This window comes from Globicephala melas, chromosome 16, assembly GCF_963455315.2.
Source record: "Globicephala melas chromosome 16, mGloMel1.2, whole genome shotgun sequence".
In the NCBI taxonomy this organism is placed as follows: domain Eukaryota; kingdom Metazoa; phylum Chordata; class Mammalia; order Artiodactyla; family Delphinidae; genus Globicephala; species Globicephala melas.
In genome coordinates, this window is record NC_083329.1 from 29,230,322 (window position 1) to 29,254,959 (window position 24,638).

At 52.4% G+C, this 24,638-nt stretch overlaps 1 protein-coding gene across 13 annotated transcripts; it reads left to right on the plus strand.

The window, feature by feature from the left end:
* The first annotated feature begins 1,163 nt into the window (after positions 1-1,163).
* HPS1 (HPS1 biogenesis of lysosomal organelles complex 3 subunit 1) lies at positions 1,164-24,561 on the plus strand. 13 transcript variants are annotated; one of them, XR_009559415.1, is made up of 21 exons: positions 1,175-1,446; positions 2,751-2,857; positions 4,565-4,681; positions 8,087-8,224; positions 8,445-8,587; positions 8,968-9,076; positions 11,353-11,513; positions 12,000-12,102; positions 12,732-12,827; positions 13,000-13,069; positions 14,505-14,560; positions 15,814-15,981; positions 16,076-16,255; positions 17,355-17,416; positions 17,914-18,048; positions 18,135-18,199; positions 19,208-19,365; positions 21,439-21,552; positions 22,945-23,053; positions 23,215-23,297; positions 23,796-23,847. XR_009559415.1 is itself a non-coding variant. In XM_060286707.1 (20 exons), the coding sequence occupies exons 3-20, from the start codon at positions 4,565-4,567 to the stop codon at positions 23,956-23,958; spliced, it is 2,121 nt and encodes a 706-aa protein (XP_060142690.1). In that variant the 5' UTR covers positions 1,164-1,234; positions 2,751-2,857; the 3' UTR covers positions 23,959-24,561. The 13 variants fall into 13 exon arrangements, 8 of the variants coding, with proteins under 8 accessions (XP_060142690.1, XP_060142691.1, XP_060142689.1 ...); XM_060286707.1 differs by lacking the exon at positions 22,945-23,053 and having other exon boundaries at positions 1,164-1,234; positions 23,796-24,561; XR_009559414.1 differs by having other exon boundaries at positions 22,945-23,297; positions 23,796-23,862.
* The last annotated feature ends 77 nt before the right edge of the window (positions 24,562-24,638 follow it).

The following is a 24,638-nucleotide window of genomic DNA, read 5'->3' on the forward strand; positions in this document are numbered from 1 at the left end:
GTGAAGATGTGGGGAAACTAGGACGTTGATGTTGCTGGCAGGAATGAAAACTACTAATAACAGAAGTGAGTACGTAAACAGCAGCTTATCTATTTGATGGAATTTATTCAACCACTGAAATTCATGCTCAGGAAATGTTTGACACAGAGAAACATGGTGAGTGAAAATAGCAGGGTAAAGAGTGCGCAGCCAGAATGATCTCAACTGTGGGCTGCAGAGATGCCTGCAGAGGAGCTGTGTGCTGTAGATGGGGGGCTGGAAGGTCTGGGGCTTAAGGTGGGCTGGGAGGGGTGGGCGGTGAAGGGGGGCGTGGAGAGTGATAACTCGCTTTGTCTGCAGGTGGTGGAGGCATTAATTATTGGCCCCTGCCTTGCCCCAGGTGGCGCTCAAACTGCTGTACCCCAGCCAGTCCTCGAAAGTCATCCCCTGCTGGGCTGTGCTCAAAGCTCGCAGGTGGCACCAGGGCACTAAGGGGTGGCTTGGGTGGGAATTTCATCCCTTCCATTATCTTCATCAGCTCCCCCCACCTTCAGCCACTACACATACAATTTAAGAGACTAGCAAACACAGGTTCAAAACAAAGACCCTGATGTGCACCCCTATCCCCAAAATGGATTGAGAACCCTTATGAAGAAAGTCCAGCGGTGGTACTCTGGGGGTAACTGCGTCCTTCTGCAGGTTGCCTCTCCTCTCAAGGAGCTGAGGGAAACCGGTGACAGAAGGGCAGCTCCCACCCAGAACTGCAGCTCAGCAAGAAAAGCCAGAGGGTGGGGAAGAGCCCAGCGGGGCGCCGGGAAACCTGCGTTCTGATCCTAACTCGGCCCCTCAACAAGTTATTTCTTCTCTCTGGGCGTCAGTTTCCTGTCCTGTAAATGGAGACTTCCCTAGTACCTCGGTGGGGAGTGGCTTGAGCTAAGGCAGGTTGCAGGGCCGGAAGCAGCAGGTGCCTCTGACGGCTGCCTGCAAAGTCCCCCACACTATGGGCCTCGGTGCCCTCCTTGTTGACGGGAGGAATGTGGCCACCGCCCGGCAGGAGTCAAAGCGCCGGAGTCAGGGTTCGCTGGGCCCGGCCTCCGAGCGGAAGCAAAGCGAACAACAGGCAGAGGCGTAAGCCAAGCAAAGGCGGGGCGGGCTTCCAGTCCCTCCCCGGGCGTCACGTGGGCGGTCACGTGGCCACACCCGGAAGCGCGCCCGCGAGCTCCTGGCAGGCTGGCCGGTGTCTGGGTACTACGCGGTATGTGGGCCTCCGGCGCTGTCGGAGGGCCTCGGTAGTCGGTGGGGCTTACTCCGGGACCCTGGCGCTTCCCTCCCGGAAGTGGGGGCGTCTCCACCTCCAGCCTCACCCACCCGGCGTGGGGCCGTGGGCCCGTCGCCTCACCTCTCGGAGCCAGAGTTACTGCAGCTACGAAGTGGGGCAGTAGTCACAAGCCGGGCCTTCTTCCCAGGGTATCTGTGAGGTTCGGGGGACTTGGGGGTGAAACTGCTGCATAAACTGTAAAGTGCAGGGCAAACTGGAAGGCCTGCCATTCGGCGGGCGCGCCCTGCAGGTCTTCACTCCTGCGTCCTCCAGCCCATCAGGGGCAAGGACGAGGCTGTGAGCGTGTGGGCTGCTGGCAGGCAGGGGTGGCGGCCATAGGGGCAGTTTGCTGGGAGGATGGCGAATATGGGCGTGGGGGGCGTTTCCCCAGGTTGCCCCGGCGCCATCTGGGGCTCCAGTGAGTCCTGTGTTCCCTCAGAGCATAAATGATCAGAAAATAACATAATCAGATAATAATAATAATCAGAAAATAACACCGGTGAGGTTCTCTTTCCAGCAACCTTGTGGAATAAAAGTAGAACCTAACGTCCACTAAAGAGCATTTCCATTCTTCTGGGAATATGGCGTTAAGGTCAATCATGCTGGTGATGTAGTGGGTCTCATGTTGCACAAGATGCTGAGCCCCTAACAGCCCTTTCTTGTGTCTTGTTTGTTTACAATGTTTGGTTTCCTAATTAAGCTAAAGCTTTATATTGTTCCTGCTTTTTATCATCAAAATATGAGTGATTCTGAAACCAGTTTAGTTCACGTGTTATTTGAGGAGGGGAAGCTGGGAAGTAAGAATAACGAGCCCCCACCCCACCTCTGTGTAAGAAAGTTTGCTAGGGGTGTGTCTGCCTGGTTACTCCCAGGCTCTCACTAGAACCCTGGAGGGAGGTGGAGCCAGAGGTTGAGGCTCAGAGAGGTTTAAGTGTCTTGGCAAAGACAAAACTAGAACCGGGTCTCCCCTGGCGGTTGTATTGCTTTACTGCCATTCATTGCATTACCCTAGGATACCTCCTCTCTTCCCCAGGACTGCTTTTCTGTCTCCCTGGGATGTGCTATGCTGTTTCCCAATAGTCACTCATAGCAGGCTTCCCGGGGCTGCTCAGGGTGGGTTTGCTGACCACACCATGGCTCAGAGTGACCCATGGGGAAGTGAGAATGCTCAGAAGGAAACAGTAGGTGAGAATTAATGTTTGTGGACACGTGCTATGGCCAAAGGACTGTGCTTGCCGGGTTCGTGTTCTCCATTGTGGGAGGGCAGGGTGGGCAGAATGTGGGGCACTTGGACACCTCCTGGCCGAGGGGAGTATGTTCTGAGCAGAAGGCCTTAGAGCCAGAGAGAGACCTTTGACCACTCTGTCCTTCACCAGCTTGTCCACTCCTGGGAACAGGCAGCAGCTGGAACGAGAGCCTCTGCTTGCCCTCATGACCTCCCTGTTTTAAGCAGGACCTGGGATGCTATGCTGCTCTCCATGAACTGGTCACTGAGTCTGTCTACCACAGCCCTTTCTGAATCTTTGGCTGTCTGGAAGCTCCGCTGTGCTTCTTGCCAAGGTAGATGATCCTGCCTGAGATGGAGGCAGGCAGCACCCACCCTGGGGCTACTCGGGCTCTGGGAGGTGGACAGGGTGAGGTAGGTAGTAGACTGAGCTCTCGCCGGCTGTGCAGAGTCATCTCATCTCCATCCCCTATCCCAGCTCTGCATCCTGATGTCAACTTTGCCTGTTCTGTCCTTCCTCCCTTGCATCCAGGAGGTCATCATGGCCTTCCAAGTCTCTAAGCTACACCTCTTGAATCAGCCCCTTCCTCCCCTGGCCTCCACCAAGGAGTGGACCCACATTACCCCGCAGCAGGACAATAGCCTCCGTAACCTTGACCCCACCCATCCATGATCCACACCCTTACCAGCCTACGGGGGCTCTCTGCTGTTCACAGCCTCCATTCTCCAGCCCACTGTTCTCCAGCCCATGCACTCCCTTCCCGTCAAGCCCACCTGCCCTCGTCCAGCAACCTTTCCTTCACACTCCATTGCTCTCCCAGTCTCTGCCTAGTGTTTAGCAATTCCATGGGACTAGGATACATTCTTTGTTTTTCACTGTGCTGGAAACACCATCAAGCTAGGTTCTCCGAGTTAAAGTTGATAAACCAACTAGAGATTTGGGAGGAATTGGGTAAGTACCACTAAGCTGGTCACGTAGGGGATCCTGAAGAATGTTACTGAGTCTGAGGCCTCGAGATGCTATGATCCTGTTGAGGAAGCTGGACATCCACCATGGAAGAGTTAGAACAGAGCTTCCTCATCATTATCACGTCCTAGCACGTGGGTGATGAGTGCATATCTGTGTGACATGCTGAGCTATAGGAGAAGGTTTGAAGCCCTTGACTGGAGCAAGCAGCTGGCCTGACAGCTCTGGCTTCACCAGGCATGGTCAGGCTTCCCTAAGCGCTGAGAAGATCAATGTCTTGCTGCACCTCACAGGGCCAAGGCCCAGCATGGGAAGCTCTGGATTAAGAATCTACCAGTTGGTGAATGTGAAAACCCATTGTATATAGTCAAGCATTATAATGTGTGGCACAGAGGGTACATGTGTGGGTGCTGGGGAAGGAGGTCCGGACGGGCAGGAGATACTGGTGGAGGTGGCTGAGGAAGCAGCAGCTAAGCAGGAGTGAGAATGAGCCGTGGCCAAGGTCACATTGCCTTTGTGTCCACCAGAGCAGGAGGAACTTGTGAATCAAACTCCTGTAATACTGAACCCCCTGCCTGTGGGCTTTGAAGCTCGTCCTCTGGAGCTACCTGTGACTTGAGGAGAAGCACATTTTTTCTGGACTTCCTGGAAGGAGGTGCACCAGCCGCCCTCCATTCCAGACCAGGCCCTGCCTGCCTGTCCCCCCTGTACAGTTGACCCCGTGCTCAGATCAAGAGCTGGGTCCTTCCTTGCCTTTGGTCCCAGTAGGCTGGTGGTGGGTCTGATGCTGTGTTCAGAGAGGCCAGATAACACAGGAAAGAGCCCCAGCCTTGGCATTAGACAGGCCTGGGTTTGGATCCCACTTCTGTCACTTAAAAATAGGAGTAACTGAAGATTCCTGCTTAGCCCAGTTGCTGTGAGGGTGGCGCAGAGTAACACCAGGAGGGCCCTCGTGGTGCCTGGCGCACAGTAAAGGCCAGTAGGTGTTTGCGGGATTATGATCCTGTTCATTACTCAGGCCAAGCCTATGGATGTGGGGCTGGGAGGTGACCTTGACCTTGCTTCTCCCTGGCAGATGAAGTGCGTCTTGGTGGCCACAGAGGGTGCAGACGTCCTCTTCTACTGGATGGACGAGGAGTTTGAAGAGAGTCTGCGGCTGAAGTTTGGGCAGTCGGAGAATGAGGGAGAAGGGGTGAGTGCAGGGTAGGAGGGACGGATGGGAGGGAACAACCCAGAACTACCAGGAGGCAGGAGAGCCTGTCCACCTGTCCTGGCCCAGCCAGAGGGATGAACACGGCATTGTGTGTGGCCCGGCGCCCCTCGCTCCTGCGCACCCTTAGAGGTCAGCCCTTGATGCTCTCCAGTGACCCACCCCCACCCTATGAAGAAATTTTCATTTCCTTCATGACTAATGATTTTGAGCATCTTCTCATGTGCTTATTTGCCATCTTTATGTCTTCTTTAATGAAATGTCTGTTCAAATCTTTTTGCCTAGTTTTCATTGGGTTGATTGTTTCTTATTATTCCTACTGAGTTTTGAGAGTTTCCTAGATATGGATATGTCCTTTTGTAGATCTACGTTGTGCAAATATTTTCTTTCAGTCTGTGTCTTGTCTTCGCATCTGCTTCACAGTACCTTTCAAAAAGCAGAAGTTTTTAATTTTGATAACTACATGTTTTCCATTTTTTGCTTTTATGGATCACACTTTTGGTGTCATATCTAAGAAATCTTTGCCCAACCCAAGATCACAAAGAGTTTTCCCCACATATTCTTCTGGAAGTTTTATAGTTTTAGGTTTTATATTCAGTCTAATGATCCATTTTGAATTTTGGTATGTGGTGTAAAGTATAAAGTTTATTTTTTTGCATGTGGATATCCATTTTAACGCTTTAATATCACAACTCAGAGACAGTTGTCATTTTCACTTAGATAATTTCTGCTCTACATTCTAAAGGAGTAATTTATTTTGAAATTTTTTCCAGGTCAATTTTGGATTAAAAACTTTTGTATTGGGGATGCAGTAGACAGTTCTTGCATTTCTGCAACCACACAGACTGGTTGCCTCTCAGTGCCCTTCCTGCTCCAGTGAGCCTGGTCATCAGCCGGACCAACTCCACATCAGCAAGTTCACCTCGACATCGCTGATACTCTTTAGGAATGATACGACGTGTCAGAGATCATAGGCATTTAAGCGGTCTTATTTAAGCTAAAAAACAGGTCTATCTGTTAGACTCTTTTATTTTTTAGCAGTCAATATGTATAATTTTTTAATTTAAGAATTTTAAAGTATTTTAGTTCTTAAACCACTATATCAACTTGGTCAATTTAAGAGGCAAACTATTTGATAGTGTTTCTCTTCCTCTTTATTAAAAACCTCATAAAGGAACAAACTCCTGACTTTTCAGTTCCTAAATGACTAAGGTAAAGAAAAAAAGTCTTCAAAGTTTTATTTTTCAAGTATCCAACACTTTTCTTTCCTGATCCTATGGATAATGTGAACTAATTGTAGAAAATTTGGGAAATAACAGAAATAGTTTTTAAATGACCCATAATTCTACTACCCTGAGCTATTAGCTCTTCAATATATTTTCTTTGGCTCTTTATCGTTTATAAATAGTTGGGATCATACCACACTTACAATTTTATTTCCTGGTTTTTTTTTTTTTCACTTGCCATTATAGGAAAAGCATTATTCCATTTTGTTAAATATTCTCAAAAGCATAAATCTTAATGGAAACATTATATTCAATATATGAATAAATGTAGCATCATTTATTTAACCATTTCCCCAGTATTGGACATGTATATTGCTTTTAGTTTGCTATAGCTATTGCTGTAGGGAACATTTGTGCTTGAATTTTATCCCACATCTCATTATTTCCTTAGGATAAATTCCTAAAAGTAGAATCATCGATTCAAAAGCCATTCAAAGATACTGTACCACTTTATGATCGCACCAAGTAATATAGGAGAATTCTCTTTACACTCTAGCTACACAAAGATTATAATTTCCCCCCAACCAAAAGAATTCTTGCTACACCTATATCCCTACAGAAAAAGCTACTACTTTTAAAGTGAGTTGCTATACACCATCTAGGTTTTTAAGTGACATTTCTATTAACATGATTGGTTCGTGATGGTTCAAGAATATTGTCGTACATGAATAATTCAACCAACGTTTGCCTATGTGAAGGGATATTCATTCAACGAATACTAATCGAGAATGGACTGTTTACAGTGAACATAGCAACGTGACCCTGCACTTGTGGAATTCAGAGTCTAAAGAAAATGAGCCAGGTGGCAAATAAACACCACGGGTTTATTTCACAGGTGTGCAGTGGGCAGGCTGGGGTGGTGTGGCCTGGGGTGGTCAGGAGAGGAGCTGCCTGCCTGAGTGGAGACCTGTCGCAGGTGACTGACAGCCTCCACAGCAGTGGACACGGCGCTGGGCTCCTAAACGTTGAGTCTGTGGGAGGAAACGACACCCCTCGTGACGCGGACCCCCTTGTATTTTAAGTGCCGCACAGTACCCCTGGCTGCTTGCCTGTTCTTCTGAAGGCAAGGTCTTACTCAGCTCCTTGTGTACAAGTTAAAATTAGGACTCCGCTTTCTCCCTGTTTCAGTCGAGGCTCCTGAGATCAGCATGGGGAAGGTCAGCTGTCTCCTCCTATCTTTTCATTCCAGTGTTGAGAACTTGAGTTATTACCATTCCCTTGGCTTTATCCCATCTTTATTCCCAGACCTTCAGCAAATTTGTCCAGTTTCTTTTTGGTTTTGTCTGTTTGTTCTGTTTCTTATTTGGAGGTCAGAGAGAATGGATGAGTGAAGAGATTATAAAAGTAAAAGCATACTTGTTACTGAAATAGGGAAAGTACAGAAAGATGTAAAAACTGGGGGGAAGATCATTCCTGATCCTTCTCTTCAGAAGCAGTAACTTTAATAGTGTGAATTTCTCATTGGTTTTTCAATACCTTGTTTTTTTTATCATTTGAAAATACAGAGCATTCACAACCATTTTTTTAAACATTACATTGTATCATAGGAATTTTCCATGTCACTGAAACACTCTAATATTTTAAGTGCTATATATTCTCCCATCATTCAGATGTACTGTTGTTTATTTAACTCTTTCCCTGGTACTGGACATTTACATTCTTTCCAGTTGCTTCTACTATAAATTACGCTGTAGGGAACATTTTTGCGCATGTATCTCTGCCTCATTTCTGATTATTTTCCTTAGGATACATTCCCCAAAGGGAACTTAACTGCAACAAAGGGCATGGACTTTGGTACACATACTGAACTTTCTTAGAGTTGGCCAGCTCTCTATTAAATGCCCCAAACATTCCTCTATGGAAATGTGGCCTAATTCCTTAATGTTTCCTTCTAGAATCACAGCCTGAGCAGCACAATTAGCTGCCTGACCTTTCCCAGCCTTCCTAACTACTACCCAAGTGTCTCCCTGTCAGGACAGTGATAGCCTCCCAGGTGGGTCTAGAACTATGGAGCCCTTGATGGCAAGGCCTGGGTCTTGTCCATTCCTTTGTCCCAGGGTCTGGCACACTAAGCAGTATTATTCTCTATCCCCTCTTGCAGCTTCCCGCCCTGGAGGACCAGCTCAGCACCCTCCTGGCCCCAGTCATTATCTCCTCTATGACGATGCTGGAGAAGCTCTCAGACACATACACCTGCTTCTCGACGGAAAATGGCAACTACCTGTACGTCCTTCACCTGGTGAGCGTGCGGCCCTGGGGCCCGTGTTCCTCTTCCCTCGGCTCCTTGGGCAGTCCACACGCCTCCTCCTCATCTTGAACCTCAGACTCTTTTAGAAGGCAGAAGCTGCATCTTAACAAAATCCCCTGGGAGCTGAGCCCCCCTCACTGTCCCCAGAGATCAGGGGAGGTGAGGGGGTCCCCTGGGGCTGGCTGACACCCACTGACCGCTGTGCCTGCAGTTTGGAGAGTGCCTGTTCATTGCCATCAATGGAGACCACACCGAGGGCGAGGGGGACCTGCGGCAGAAGCTGTGCGTGCTCAAGTACCTTTTCGAGGTGCACTTCGGGCTGGTTACCATGGACGGCCAGCTCATCCGAAAGGAGTGAGTCCCCTGGGTGCTGTGCTGAGCCCCTCTCAAGGCCAGGCGGTGTGCACCCAGCCTCAGTGAAGCTGCCTGTCACACTCTGCCCCTGGCCTCTTCCTGGGTCTCTCTAGCTGGCTGTTGTCATGTGTGTGTGTGTGAGAGAGGTTGAGAAGTGAGGCGATCTGCTCAGGCGCCCACCTCTTGCTTCCGTGCCCATCCCACTTGGCTCTACAGAGAGGGCAGAGCCCGACACGCCCCCTCTGTGCTGTGTGGGCTCCTGCAGGGGTCTGGTCATGTCACATGAGCTTGCCTGGCGCTGGCAGTGATGTCAGGCCGCTCCTTTGGCTGAAGCTGGGGACAGCCGGCTTTCTTATGGGTCTCCCCTGCTCTGCCCCCAGGCTGCGGCCCCCGGACCTGGGGCAGCGTGTGCAGGTGTGGGAGCACTTCCAGAGCCTGCTGTGGACCTACGGCCGCCTGCGGCAGCAGGAGCAGTGTTTCGCTGTGGAGGTGACTGCTGGGTGCGGGAGTCCTCGGGCCACAGAGATGTCAGGTCAGAGGGGCTGAGCAGCATTAAGACCATGTTTTGACACCACCCTCCCCTCCATGAGTGAGGACACAGGCAGTGCCTCAAGCCCATGCATTTCTGAGGGTTGCTCTTTCTGGCCACATGCTGGGCTGGGCACACTGATGGGCCTCCCTATCTTAACACAGCTAGATTTTGGATAAAATGGACGCTTTAATGCAGTTTTTGGGCTCTCAGTAAATTATGGAAATCTCTGAAGATAGCCCCCTCCACTCTGATCACCCCCCAAATTATATTGAGCTGAAACTAGAGTGGAAAGTAGTGAAAAATAAGCAGCACTAAAGGCAAGATTGCCCGAGTGCAGATGACGGTACCAACACTACAACCAGAGAACTAAACCTTAGGCCAACAGCGACAGGGGAGCTGAGCCTGCAACTCCTACTTAAGCCCAGACCTGAAGAGTAAGGTGGCCGTCAGCAGCACCCGCTTGCTCCTTGTACAGACAAACACAGATTCTCTCTAAGTCGGTGATTCTCACACTCCGTGTGCATCAGAATCGTCTGGAGGACTTGTTAGATATAGGTTTCTGGGCCTCACTTTTCTCATTGACTGTGGGGGCCAAGGGTGGGAGGCTCTACAATGTGCGTTTCTAACTAGCTCCCAGGTGATGCTGGTTATGCTGGTCTGGGAGCTACATGTTGAAAGCCGTTGATTTTGAGGACAGGTTAAGCGCAGACAAATACGAGCTCACAGTTTAACAGTCAGATGCACAAGAGAATAAGCCACCATGAGTAGGAGTCAGGGAAATCAATCACCAGCAGATGTAGATCCCAAGGAGCTTGATACACTAGAATTTTTAGGTACAGGACATAAAACAACCAGGAAATATTTGCAGACATAAAAGCTAGGGAGAAACCCCATATAGATGTTTTAGAAGTGAAAACATAATTGTTAAAATGAAAACCTTAAGAGATGGGTTAAATAATAGATGAGACATAGCTGGAAAGAGAATTAGTGAACAGGAAAATAGATCTGAAGGAATTCATTTTCACACCCCACTCATTCAGTCTTCCAGTAAACATATAGTACCTCGCATATGCTAAGAGGTGTGCCAGGCCCTGGGAATACAGAGATGAATAAAGTCTCTGCCCTTGAGGGGAAATCAGCCATTCATATGTACTAAAAACAATAAAGTATACTGGGTGCTGCCAGGTTGGGTTTCTCAAAATCCATGATGGCACAGAGGTTGGCGTGGTCAACTCCTTCTGAGGCATCAGCAAAAGGCTTCTTGTAGGAGGTGACCTAATGCAGTTAAGATAAAATCCACAGTCCTTACCAAGCCTATCAGGCCCTGTATGATCCACCACTGCCTGTCTTGCCCCAGCCTCATCTCATGCCTCTCTTGTCCTTACTCACCATGCACTGCCCACCCGGGACTTCTTCCCATTTCCGGGGCACTCTGTGTTCAACTCTGTCCAGTGTGGTAGTCATTAGCTACATGTCTTTGTTGAATATTTGAAGTATAGTTAGTCCAAATTGAGTTATGCTATACCTGTAAAATATACACTGGATATTGATGACTTAGGACAAAAAAGGAATGTCAAATGCAAAAAAAAAAAATAGAATGTCAAATAGGATTATTAACTATCCCATTAATAATGCTTTTATTCCTTATGTTGAAATGATAATATTTTAGATGTATTAGGTTAAATCAATTATTAAAATTAATTTCACTTTTTACTTTTTAATGTAGTTACTAGAAAATTTTAAATTACGTGTAGGGGTTGCCTTTGTAATCAGTTAGGCAGCACTGCTCCAAACTCTGTCTCCACCTCAAGGCCTTTGCATGTGCTCTTTCCTCAGCTTGCGGCATTCGCCCCTCCCTCCTTCTCTGACGGGGGTTTCTTGTTCTCTAGATATCAGTTTAAAGGTCACCTCCTCAGGGACATTTTCTTTGAACACCCTACACACTTAGGTCTCTGCTCTTCTTCTCTAGTCCAATACTGTATATTTCCTACACAGCAGTTGTTAGCACTTATTTTATCTCTTTCTCTGCATATTGTCTGTCTCATCCACTAGAGTCTAGTGACCACACTAAGGCCCAGAAGGGCAGACTCTGTGCTGGTCCGAGCCTCCCTGTTCCCAAGCATCTGGCACATGGTGTGTGCTCACTGTGGCCTGAGTGAATGTATTGCCATCCTGGGGCTGGAGCGGGAGGTGTGGGGGTGATGTGACTTCCTCTCCCTGCCCGCATGCCCAGGCTGTGGAGCGGCTGATCCACCCTCAGCTATGTGAGCTGTGCATCGAGGTGCTGGAGCGGCACGTCGTCCAGGCCATCAACTCCAGCCCTGGGCGGGCTGGCGAGGAGGCCCTGCATGCCTTCCTGCTCGTGCACTCCAAGTTGCTGGCTTTCTACTCCAGGTGAGTCCAAGGGCCCCAGCATGGGGTGGCCCGGAGGCCCTGGGTCCCCTCACCTTCACCCTTTCTTATCCCCCCTACCTGAAAAGCACCACCTCCTGGGCCAGGGAAACCTTCCAGACCCATCTCTTCCAGGAAGCCTTCTTAGATTCTTCAGTTCTTCTCCCCCTCTCAGCTCACTTCCTTCTCTGAATTATTTCTTCCTGGAACACTGTCTCAGAATCTTAATTTAGGGTTTCCTGATATGCTGTTACTCGTCCCTGGTGGTTTTCCACTGGTAATTTTTTTTTTTTCAACACAACCAAGTTCTATTTTTTAAATGGATGAGTTACTTTCTCCAGAAAGGATGAGGTCAGCGGGCACATTTGTAAACTCCTTGAGGGCAGGGATCATGCTCCAGACTCCCTTAACTTACTTGCCCCTGTCCACTGCCACCTGTGGGCTGGGGGCAGCGGGCACACGCTGACCTGCTGCCTGTTCTCTCCACAGCCACAGCGCCGGCTCCCTGCGCCCACCCGACCTCCTTGCCCTCATCCTTCTGGTGCAGGACCTCTACCCCAGCGAGAGCATGGCGGAGGACAGCGACACCCAGGTCTCGGGGCAGCTCTCTGGGCAGCAGGAGGCCTTCAGGAAGGCGACTTGGAAAACCAGTCAGGAGAGTGCTGGGCAGGCTGCTGGGGAGGCTGTGGTTTCCAAGTCACAGTCCTGGGCATGTGGCTGGGCATGACTTTTTTCCAGCTGCTTTCAGATGTGAGGGGAATTCTAGAATGCATGTAGTTTAGTGGGTTAAAAGTGCAGATTTTTGGAGTCCCAAAAATAGTCCCAACATAGTCCCAACTTTACCACTCAGCTGTTTGCTGTGCAAGTACTTACCCCATCTGAACCTTGATTCCCTTATCTGTGCAATGGGACAACGATGGCATCTACCTCTCAGGGTTGTCATGAGGAATAAAGGAAACAGTTTACCTAGAGCTCAGCAGTGCCTGGGGTGTAGTGAACACTCTCAGTAAGTGCTGGCAGTGGTTTGGGTGCCAATGTGTTGGACTTTCTGGAATTTCTAAAATTGAAACATCCCTGGAAAGTGAGGGCGCACACCCAGGGCTGCACAGTGGAGTGTGCGCAGGGGCTAGCGGCCCCCGCCCCCCAGGGCTGCGCTGTGGAGTGCAGGAGGCAGAGGAGCCAGGCAGGCAGCTCTAACTAGCATCCCCGGATCTGTTGCAGCCTTCCCCACAGAGGCCCCTCCGCAGCCAGAGCATCCCCGTGCAGCAGGCCTGGAGCTCTTGTTCTGCAGACCCAACCAGGAGTTCTGCAGGGACTGTATGTGCTATGTTCTGGGGAGGGGTGGGAGGGGTGGGAGGGAGGGGGAGGGGTGGGAGGGAGGGGGAGGGGAGGGGAGGCTCAGCCTCTCCCCAGAGAGCAGGGACCAGGGTCGAGCCCCCTGGGAGAGCCTCTCTGAGACCTCAACCCAGCTGCCCCTTCTCCCTCCCAGGAGACAGACAGCCTCTCCCTCCCTGAGGAGTATTTCACACCAGCTCCTTCTCCCGGGGAGCAGAGTTCAGGTGAGACCTGGAGAGGAGGAGGGGCACAGGACAGGGACCTGGAGAAGGCAAGGCGGATAGGCAGCCCTGGGAGAATCTGTCTTAGGGTTCAGTGGATCCCAACGCCCTGTAAGGGTCCAGGCACAGACACCCAAATTCCTAGAGCCCAGGACACTGTGTGCAGCAAACCCTCTGTATACCCTTCCGGCTCCAGCTTGAATTCGAGGACTGTTAAGGCCACTCAAAGGATCCCTAAAATTTTTTATGACAAGTTGATATCATTTAAAAATTCATCTCTCATATATGTGCTCTTTGCCTTCTCTTTCTTTTTTATAATTAATAAGTAATCAAATAAGTAATAATCATTTTATTTCTAGTACAGTGATTTAAAATATAAATATTCAGTCTATATGGTTTATAGCTTACCTGCTTTTCCAAAGTATGTGGGTAAACAATAAAAAGAAACGAAAAATATTGGAAATATTATTAACAAAACAAAAAAGGAGCCTGGGACCCCTGAGACCATGTGCCAATTCTTCCCTGCTTGTCCATTTCTCTGTGGCTGGGATCATAACTGTCCTGGGTTCTCTAAGCTCTCCACGAGCCCAAAACGTCAAAAAGCACTACTTTGGGGTAATGGCTGAAGTTCCATTTTCTTCTCACTGCTCCCTTCCCTCATTCCTCCTCCTGGCCCCTTTCTCTCAGTAGTTTTTTCATGCCTCAAAGCTGTAAATAATGCCTGTTCCACAGTGCACGGAACTCACAGCTTACAAATGGGTGGAGTTGCATTCATCCATTCGTAAGTCAGGTGTTTGAAACACAGACACAGGCTTCCCCAGAAAAACATGATTATAAATGATAGTTATTTGCAATGAAATACACTAGAGAGCACTATTATTACAAGCCTACAATATTTCAAATATGCGGTTGGTTCAGCTGGTTTTTGTGAGCTGACCTAGGAAAGGAAATCTAGTTCAGTTCCCAGCACATAGTAGATACTCAGTTAAAGTTTGCTGATTGATTAAATAAATGGGGAACTGTAGACAGTGTGTGCTGCCTCCCAGTGAAGAGGCACTGTTATAGCCAGGGAGGGGCCTGAAGGGTTAGGGAGGGCAGAAACAAGGAGGGGATTGGGGACCGAGGAGGGGGTTGAGGGACACCCCCCCACACCGCCAGGTACACATGCAGGAGCTCCTCCCCGCAGCCCACTGGGGCATCAGGGAGCCTCTCTTCCCCAGCCCAGGCTGCTCTAGCTCTGGTACCTCTGAGCTTGCCCTGCACTCACCAGTTTGGGATAGGATGAGAAGGGGAAGTCTCCCCAGCTCACACTAATGTGCGTGAGCTGCTGATGGCATGGGGCCATCTCTGCTCCATCCTCCCCTGCTGACAGGCTGTTGGGCCAGTATTTACATTTTGCCATTATTTATGTTGTTATGTTAATACCTATGGCCTGCAGGTAGCACAGTCTGGCTGGATGGGGGTACCCCTCCCACTGATGATCCCCATGTCCAGGTGAGTTTCTCCTGGGGGGCTCGGGGGTGGGGGGGTTTGGCCGGGGCGCCAGCTGATCTGAGATGATGCAGTGAGCACTGGAGACTCTGAGGGCTTCTCCTGGGGTGACTCTCCAGCCACGCTGGCCTTCCTGTGCCCTCTTACGGCTGGCCAGCCAGTGCAGGGGCGGGGGGAGTGGTGGATGAGGGTGACCGCCTCCCTCCCCTCCCCCTCCCCCAGACATCTGGCCTCCACTCCTGAGAAATCCCCACCCTCACTGTTCTTGGGAGGAAAGTCCAGCTTAATTTTTAATGGTTTCTAAATGATAAAGTAAATACGTTCATTGTAGAAAAATTGGGATAAACAGAAGTAAAATACGGAAAAGGAAAAAGATCACTCTCAGATCCCAGCCCCAGATGTTAACTACTATTAAGATTTTGGAGTGTTTCCTTCTAGTCTTTCTATGACTTTATATGTGCATTGACACATACACACACGACATATATATTTTTTCTTTTACTAAATTTGAATCCTGATGTGCTTCGTTATTCTTTCTGTTTTTGAGCGTTTTCGCATTAACTAGGCGCTCCTCAGCAGTGTGCTTCTTAACAAGGCTGTTCAGGGTGCATTGCGTGCGCACGTTATTGTTTACTTAGCAAATTCCTGGACAGCCAGTGTGTTGTACGGAGTCCTCTGCTGTTATCGGAAGACTTCCTTATAGAGAAGTTTCTGTGGCATCCCTAACGATTTCCTTAATTCTTTGCTTTTGCCCGTAAAGACTTTGTTACTCAGAGCCCTCGTAAGGCTGGTTGTCTTGCTTGTTTAGCCCTGTTATGCCCCACTTGCCCCCCTTGAATGACTGTCGGGATGTCCTGAAGGTGGTGAAATGACAGGTGTTAATCAGCTTTAAATGCTTCGTGTACAGAAAGCTGTAGAGGAGCCTCCTCCCCTTCATGCCACCCCACGCCGGCTGCTTTTCCCACCTTTCTTGTCCTTTCTTACCACCCGCTACCCCCGTGTGGTATCCAGTCCTGACTCCCGGCAGAAGGGCCCCGAGGATGTTGAGAGAGAGAGGGGCAGCAGGACAGGAGCTGCCAGGGCAGCCGCAGCAGAGCGCAGGGATTTAGGAACTGGGATTTCTTGGGGCTAGAAAAGTTTATGCCTCGTGGTTCACAGGGAGGACGGCAAGTGGGCAGCTGTGGGTGGACCCAATGTGGGGAGGAGGCCAGACGCCTGCCCACCCCTTCCTGCTGACAGCTCCTCTTCCTCCGCAGATGGCTGAGGACACCCTCCAGATGCTGGTCCCTCGCTCCCCAGGACCCTCCAGCCCCAGAAGGATTTTCCTGGATGCCACCGTGAAAGAGAGCTACTGCCCCATGGTGCCCCACACCATGTACTGCCTGCCGCTGTGGCCAGGCATCAACATGGTGCTCCTGACCAAGGTACGAGCACTCCCGCCTGCCCTGGCAATGCCCTAGCCTAGATGCCCGCCCCACAGCTGCCCCTGTCTGCCCTGCCCTGCTCTCCTAACCTTAGAGCCCCAGTACGGCCCTGGCCCTGGCCCTGTACCAGCTGCTGGATGGGTTTTCTCTACTGGAGAAGAAGCTGAAGGAGGGGCAGGAGGCCGGGAGTGCCCTGCGGTCCCACCCCCTCATGGGGGACCTACGCCAGAGGATGGACAAGTTTGTCAAGAATCGAGGTGGGCAAGAGCTTCAGGTGAGACGCAAGCCCTGGACACCCCACCTTGGGGAGAGGGCGCAGGGCCCATTCTGTCCACACTAGGTGAGGGGCCCAGGCTCTGGGCCCTGCCCCACCCCACCGTGGGCTTGTGATCCTTGTTTCCCCCATTAGGAAACAGAAACAGAAACTTCCAGCAGTGGCACTTGACATTTCCAAAACGTTTTTGTGTGACAAGTTATAGCTCCCATTTTTCAGATGAGGAAACCCAGGCTCAGATAGATGGTGATTTGGCCAAAGTTACTGGACTGGTGAGCAGTGGAGCCAGAGCCCAACTCGAGGGCTCAGCGACGGCCAGCGGTCTGCCCGCCACACCCCTCACCACCTGGCTGGTCTCAGACGTGCAGGACACAGGGAGGCCGCTGCACCCACAGGGGGCGTAGAACCCAGGTTGGGAGATGAGGCCAAGACCCTGGGACAGTGCGCAAGCAGAGCAGGAAACGGGGCACAGCCCAGGCCGGAGCCTGGGGGGGAGCTCTCAAGGGTAGAACACTGGGCTGAGATCTGAGGCCACTCGTGTAGCTGGCAGGGCTCAAGGAACTGAGATTCGTTGTGCACGGAATTTGCACTGGTCTGAAAACGAGCAGAGGGGTTAGAAGAGGCAGAGCAGCCAACTGAAGCCCAGACGCAAATTAACAGTCAGCCCGCAGCGCTCAGCATCTCTCCGTGCCCAGCGCACTCCAGTGAGCACGTGTTAGGATGCAAAGCTCCCCTGAGGGGGGTCAGCACCCCAGCTCTTGCCTGCGTCCGCCTCTCCCTTGAGGCGCCTACCTGTCACGCTGGCATCATTGGTTTACGGTATCTACCAGCGAGGCAGTGAGCCTGGTACTTGGCACACAGAAACTGCTCTTTAAATACCTGCCTGCTCAATGAGTAGCCTGGTGTACAGTGGGGTGCAGGGTGCTGGGGGACCTGCCAGAGACCTAGCTTGGCTGTGGATGGCAGGTGTGTGCTGGCCTAAATAAGCCATGGAGGCAGGGCACCTTTTGGAGCCTTTCAGAGCACAAGGTAGGGTGTCCCCTGGACCTCGCTGTGGGAATGTTGTCAGGAAGCTGCCTGTCACCTGTCCTCCTTACAGAGCACCTGGCTGGAGTTCAAGACCAAGGCCTTCTCCAGAAGTGAGCCCGGATCATCCTGGCAGTGAGTGGTGGGCTCTGAGGTCAAGGGGGGAGTCGTTTGGACAGAGGAGCAAGTTTCCTCCAGGCCCAGAGGGAGAGGATGCTCAGGAAGGCGCTTCTGAGGGCAGAGGGGGTCCTGGGAGGGCGGGTCCAGCCCACGGATGCTGAGGGGAGGCTGGGAGCAGAGAGGACAGAGATTGAGGAGCAGGGCCTGAGGGCCCGACACGGCCAGCAGAGGCCCGGCTCCAGCACGGACTCAGTGTGTGACCTCGGGCGAGTCACTACCCCTTGTTTCTCCATAAAATAAACCATGAGGTTGGATGAGGTTCTAAGTGCTCAGAGCACACACTGGGGGAAAACTGGGAAGCTGCCTCCTGGCTCAGTGAGGGCCAGGGTGTGGGGCATCAGCTGTGCTGTACGTCAGTCCAGGAGGAGGGTGATCACAGGGGATGGGGTACCATCCTGGGCGTGCCCTCCTAGGGCCCTTCCGGCTGTGACATCTCACCTCTCTGTGCCCAGGCTGCTCCAGGCATGCGGGAGGCTGAAGAGGCAGCTTTGCGCCATCTACCGGCTCAGCTTCCTGACCACGGCTCTGGGCCGGGGAGGCCCCTCCCTGCCCCAGCACCTGCAGGACCAGGTCCAGACGCTCATGCAGTAAGTGTCGGTGTGGCCCCTTGGCGGCCAGGGCAGGAGCTGGGGCGCACCTGACCCCAGCCCTGTTCTCCCTGCTTCCTCGGCAGAGAAAAGCTGGCAGACTGGAAGGACTTCCTGTTGGTGAAGGGCAGGAGGAATGTCACCATGGTGTCATATCCTGATGGCTGGCCCTGAGGAGGCCTTTCGGGACTACCTGCCTCCTCCACCCACTCACTTGAAGGGCTGCGGCTTTGGGGAGAAAGAGCATATATTTCACCACCTCAGCTTCCTTTCTCTGAAGAAAAATGATAGGAGGTAGTGTCCCAGGGGCCTTGTCTGTAGGAACACTCCACAGCTGGAATTTCAGAAAGTCCTGCTCTCCCACGGTTACTTGTGAGAGCCCTGGGGATCGTTTATGTCGGTGTTGTCCAGCCAGCTAGGTGGCAGTGGGTCTCCCACGAGGGACAGGGGCCTGGGGTTGGGTAGGTTTGAGTGGCCACGTCCTCCTTCTTAGAGGTCACAGTACACAGTGGCACGTGAAGGCTCTGAGAAGGCCTGCAGTAAATGTGTTTATTTGTCCCCATTTGAAAAGCCACCTCCAAGACTTACCCTTTTATTACAGAACTAATTTTACCAAATACTGATTTTCCCTGGAACTTTATATGAAACAGCTTTTTCTGTATTAAAATCTCTAAAGGGTGTGGCCTCCTGTCTCTGGAGACTTCGGTCTTCAATGCACAGGTGAGAAGGCCTTGCTAGCCATCAGCCACTGCCCTTCCTCTCAGATGGGAACGTTCCAGCCTCTGGAGATGAAGTGTAGAGGTGAACAGGATCACGGTGAGGCGGGTGGGTGGGCGGCCAGCTAGCCTCACTCTTCAGCTCTATAGCTCTGCTCTCATACCAGCCGCAGCATGTGTATCATTTAAACCCATCCCGCATGAAAATGGTAAAACATGAACATACCATGTTCCTGTTGGGACCAGAACTCCCTGCATTAAATGTGCCAGAGCCAAGGATCCGTTGTATTTGCATCTTAGACCTTCTCAGGGGTGGAGGTTCGACAGTAAAGAGAGACCTGGGAAAGGGGGGGGATCCTGGGGGCGGGTGGCGGGCCTCGCTGGAAGCCTAGGTCGAGGACAGAGGAGCTCCCTCCCTGGTTCTGCCTTAACAAGCACCTTAACTGAGACCCTCACCTACCTGGAAGACTTCCCCGGCCTGGTGCATTTCATCTACGTGGACCGCACCACCGGCCAGATGGTGGCCCCTTCCCTCAGCAGCACTGAAAGGACTTCATCGGAGCTGGGCAGGGGGCCCCTGGCCACCTTCGTCAGAACCAAGGTAACCTGGCCTGGCCTGGGCCCTCTCCTCACGCATCAGATGGGTGTGCTGACCCCTGCCCAGAGGACTAGCCCCCGCCCTCGGGCTCCCGGGAGGCTCTGAGCACCCCCGCCAGAACCCTTCATGGCACTCTTCCTGGTGTCTGCACCCAGCTCTTCAGGCTCCTAAGAATAGTTGCCCATCTTCATCACCCCAGGTTGCCGGTCGGCACTCAGGGCCACCTTCCCAGGTGTGTCAGTGTGCCTGGAGCAGCAGAGTCTGGGCAGTGAGTTCAGGGGAGGAAATGGCCAGGGCCTAACTCAGTGCCTGGCATAAATAAGTGCCCGATAAGTGTTGGCTGAGTTCATTAAAACAGAAAGAAGACACATGGGTTAATCAACTTGAGTATCAGAGTGTAAAACTAGGTGGTTTCTACGAAGGAAACAGTCTCCAGGGGTCCTTTTCTTCGATTCATCTTCATAGCAAACTAGTATTTTTGGTGGGGAGAACAGAGGACCTCTGCCACTTTCTAAAAAACTATATATTTTCATATACATTGTGTATACAAATAAGGTGTATCATAATGGTTAAAACAAGATCCTGACAAAAGGCCCGTTGGAGACCCAGCTCTGCCCCTCACTAGCTGTGTAGCTGGGGTATTATGAAGTCTAAGTTTCAGTTTTCTTATGTGTAAAAGAGGATAGTAACTCTAGTGACATCATAGAATTGCTGCGGAGATTATAAGTGTATGAGATGATGCATGTAATATTCTTAACACAGCGTGTGGCACAGACCGCAGCTGGAGTTGGTTGAGCATTTCCTGGTACCATCCTTCCCGGCATCTTCGTCTCCTTCTGGAGCTAGTTGGGGTTATCTTGGTACATTTCTTTTCGTTGTTTTTCTGTGCGGTTTGTTATAGTTGAGATCATTCTGTGTAAGCAGTGTGTTTACCACATTTTCACTTCACTTTATATCTGGTGCATTTCCTCATGTCATTAATTCTTTATCAACGTGGTTATCATCAGCTCCACAATAGTCCATCATGTGAACGTAACGTCATGTACTTAGTTGAACGTTTAGATTGTTCCCAGGCTCTTTCGGTTGTAAGTAATTCTGCGGCACATGCCTCTGGGCATACATCCTTGTCCTCGTCTCTGATTATTTTCTCAATATGGAATCCCAGAAATGGAATTACAAAGGCAAATGGAAGGAGTGTTTTTAAGGTTATTGATACATGTTGTCGCATTGCTTTCCTGAAAAACAGAGCAAACCCGTGTATTTGTTTGCAGGTTTCATTAGACATTGTGTTGTGGGCAGGTTTGGAGTAGCTCCTGTATGCCTGCCGCTAAGCTTTTTCTAAGCTCTTTGGTGAGAGCGCAGCAGGCCTTTCCAGGCCCTGGGAGGTGGGGGAGCAGAGCTGCCCCTGCTGCCAGCTTCCCTAGGGCAGTTCACAGGCAGCGTCAGAAGTCCTTGAATTAGGCAGGAGAATCTCGCGGAGGGGATCTGAGGCACGTTGTCCCTTGGTCACTGTGTTCCCGTCGGTGCCCTTGGTGAGCCCTCGTTCAGACTTCGCCCTGGAGCAGAGGATGTTCCTGGACCAGGGCACTCTGTGCGTTCAAACACTTTTCTAGCAACTTCATGGCATAGAGCCTGTGCCAGAGATCCTCAGTCCTGAGGGGCCCAGGTGAGTGGCTGGCCCTCGACAGCAGGAGGGTTCCAGGGGGCCACCCCCTCATCTTCTCTTAAGTCCCTGGCTCTGTTCTGGCCTGAAGGATGAATCTCTTTATGGCTTGTGTGTATAGTAAAGGTACATAAAGTGTTTATACGTGTATTTTGTCGTCACAGTAACTGGAGGGGTGGCTAGTCCATCCGTGCATCCATCCATCACCCGTTTATTATTAAGCTCCTGCTTTGAGCCACGGCTGGGCCCGGACACTAAGGAAGAAGATGAGCAGGAGAGGCCCCTGGCCTTCCAGGAGCTCCTCCTCTGAGTGCTTTTCTCCCCTCGGGATTTGAGAGCCTGAGCCCAGCCCCTGCCGTGGAGAGAGGGCCGCCCCACAGGCTGCAGAGATGAGCACTGTCTCCTCTCCCCAGGTCTGGTCTCTGATCCAGCTGGCACGCAGATACCTGCAGAAGGGCTACACCACGCTGCTGTGCCGCGAGGGGGACTTCTACTGCTCCTATTTCCTGTGGTTCGAGAACGAGATGGTGGGTGTGGCCAGCCCGGGGCAGGGCCGTCCCGAAATGCTTGCTTTCCCTGTGACTCTTGGATCCTTTTCTCCTGGATTCTGTTCAGTCTGTGTCTCCAGCTCTTCTTGTCCCTGGTGGAGCTGACAGCTAAGCCCAGCTGGTTGGCACCCAGAACTCAGGTCCCGTTTGCGCTCAGGCCCCTCCACCCCATTCTCTGAAAATCTCATGACATTGATTAAGGCAGCATCCAGGTGACATGTGAACAGATGTGCGCCCGCGTGAGCAAGGCCGCCCAGCCCGCGCTTCCTCGGTGGTGTTTCAGTGGCATCAGCTGCACTTACAGAGCCCGGCTCCCTGTTCCCATTGTAGAGGCTGATAAACCGAAGCTCAGAGCAGTTAACCAGCCTGCCCAGGGCAAGGCTAGCAGGAAGGCTCAGCTCTCTTGCGTCGGCCGTGTTGGCCAAACCTCACCATTGCTGCAGTATGAGCACGGGTCACGGGAGTTTATTATCTGTGTCCTCCCACCCCCTCGCGCTGTTGCTCTCCCTCACTGTCTCGCTCTGTGTCTCCCCTCTTTCCTCTGCTTTCGTTTCCTTTTTCTCTTCTTGTTTCCTCCTCACTTGTCACCCTTGGCCATCATTCCAGCTCTCTGAGGGCCATTGCTTCTCCCTCCCACATTCCCTTGGCCCCTCGTCCTGTCCTCTCCCCTGCTCGTGCCCTGCCCTCTCTCTGCCCCTGTCAGCGAGCCCTCCTTCCCCCCTTCCTGCACGGCACAGTGCAGCCGTCGGGGTCTCTCACTCTGTTCTCACGGCCTCACATCCGCACAGCCCGTGTGATGGTCGGAGCAGGTGTCACTGACCCCATTTTGCAGATGGAGACGCTGACGCCCTGAGATCAGACACCATGGCCAGGGCCACCGAGGTCCTAGGTGATGATGTCAGAACCCAGGCTCGGCTCTCCTGACCTGCAGGCTCCCATCTTTGCTCTGTGCCTGCCTCAGAAGCGCCCAGGATGTGGGTGTGACCATCACCTTAGCTTCTAGGGAGGGACAGGGCTCCGTGTGTGTGTGTGTGTGTGTGTGCGTGTGTGTGTGTATGTGTGTGTTTAGCCCCACAGGGCAGTAGGCTGTGGTGCGGGGAGACCCAGGTGTGAAGTCTGGCTGCAACTGGGCCGCCACCAAGTCCTCCTCCTCCCCTGTGCGGCAGGCCCGGTGAGCACAGTGCCGCAGGAGCCCCGTGAGGGCGCCTGGCACACAGTGGGAGCCCAACAGAGCTTGAGTACCTTCCCCGCCATGTCCTGCCCTGGGAATACCTGTTGCTTTCAGAGAGAGACTTGGCCTTTGGTAACGCTTTGTTCTTCATGACACGTCCCCGGGTCGTCCTCCCTCACGTGTGCCTGTCGCTGACCCAGGTCCACTGGTTGATGGGACTGAGAGCTACCAGGTGCCGGGCACGACACTCGGAACTTTACATCCATGTCTAATGTTCTTTGGGAGTTTATTCTTATTCCTGCTTCACAGGTGAGAAGACAAGGTAAAAAGAGGCCAGTGCCTTTTCCCAGCACCAGGCACACGCCAAGCAGGGCTGAGCCCGGCCTCAGACCGAGTGTCTGGCTCAAGCCCGTGCTCTTCCCCCCACACCCACCGCCTCCCCACTCAAGACGCCCTGCCTCCTTCCCCAGGGGTACAAACTCCAGATCATCGAGGTGCCTGTCCTGTCCGATGACTCGGCTCCTGTCGGCATGCTGGGAGGAGACTACTACAGGTGATGCTGATCCAGAGGGCCCTGGGCACAGAGGGGAACAGACGATGGGCGGTCAGTGCCAGTCCCCACAGGGCGTGCAGCCCGTCCTTCAGGAATGTCCCCCTGAGCCTGTCTCCCCTTGTTAGAAGCTCCTCACAGCCAGGCATTCAGTGAGAGGAAGAGAGTGGGGCGCTTGCTGGGGTTCTTCCCGCTGGCACATCGAGGCAGCATTTGCCGGCGTCTCTGCTGGGCTCCTGAAGACCTTCTCTGACGGCTCTGTGTGCCCCATAGATGGGGCCCTGCCATCTAGTGGACCCCATTCCAGGATCAGGAACCCAGAGGGTTGGGCCGTGGCAGCCTGGGGCTGAACCTTGTAAGGTTGGGTCAGCGAGGGGCAGGGAAGGCCTCTCGCCCGGTGCCGGGGCCTAGTGAGGTGACTTTGTACCTGTGCAGTGCCGGGAAGACCCCTTGGCCTGGCTCCCTCCTCAATCCTGTCCTCCTTCCCGCTCCCTCCCCCAGGAAGCTCCTGCGCTACTACAGCAAGGGCCACCCGGCGGAGGCTGTCAGGTGCCGGGAGCTGCTGACCCTCCACCTGTCGGTCATCCCCACGGACGTGCTGGTGCAGCAGGCCGGCGAGCTGGCCCGGCGCCTGGGCGAGGCCTCCCGTGTCCCCCTGCTCTAGGCCAGGGTGGGCTGCCCCCGTGCATCTGCCCGTGCACCCGTTCTCCAGGCCCACCTGGCTTGCAGACATCCCCATGGTGAAGCCTCCTCCTGTGCACGGCAGCCTCCTGAGGGTAGCACAGTCCCCAGGGCGGCCCCAGAGTTTCTTAAAGAACCTCCACTTAGACCAGTCTCCACTCCGGGTGATGAGCAAACCCCCAAGTCCTTCCCTCTGAAGGGAGAGGAGGGCCAGAGGGTTTCTTTGGTCTCTTGAGAACAGCAGTGGCTGTGAGCTTAGACCCAGGACAGCCCCTCTTTCAGATCTGCCTCTCCGTTTACCCCTAGGAGACAAAGGAAGTCCCCACAGCCTGTGGGTGTCTGCTGTTCTCAGAATAGGGAAAGCTTCCCAGGAAGCTGTTTCCCTCCCCAGGTGAAAGGAGCTCTCCTGGCTGGGTTGAACTCCAGCTCTGCCACGCCCCCTCTGCGGCTCTGGGCAAGTTTCCCCACCTCTCAGCCTGTCTCCCCACATTCAGAGTGACGGCACCCGTCTCTCAGGATGGTCATGGGGCTGCCGGCTGTGGCAGCCACTCAATAAATGCTGGTTATGGTTATTGTTACTGTTCAAGCCCCTGGCCCTTCTCGGTGGCCTCTTTGTGCCCTTCTTGGTTCTTGCCTCTTGCCCCAGCCTCGCCGCAGAGATTC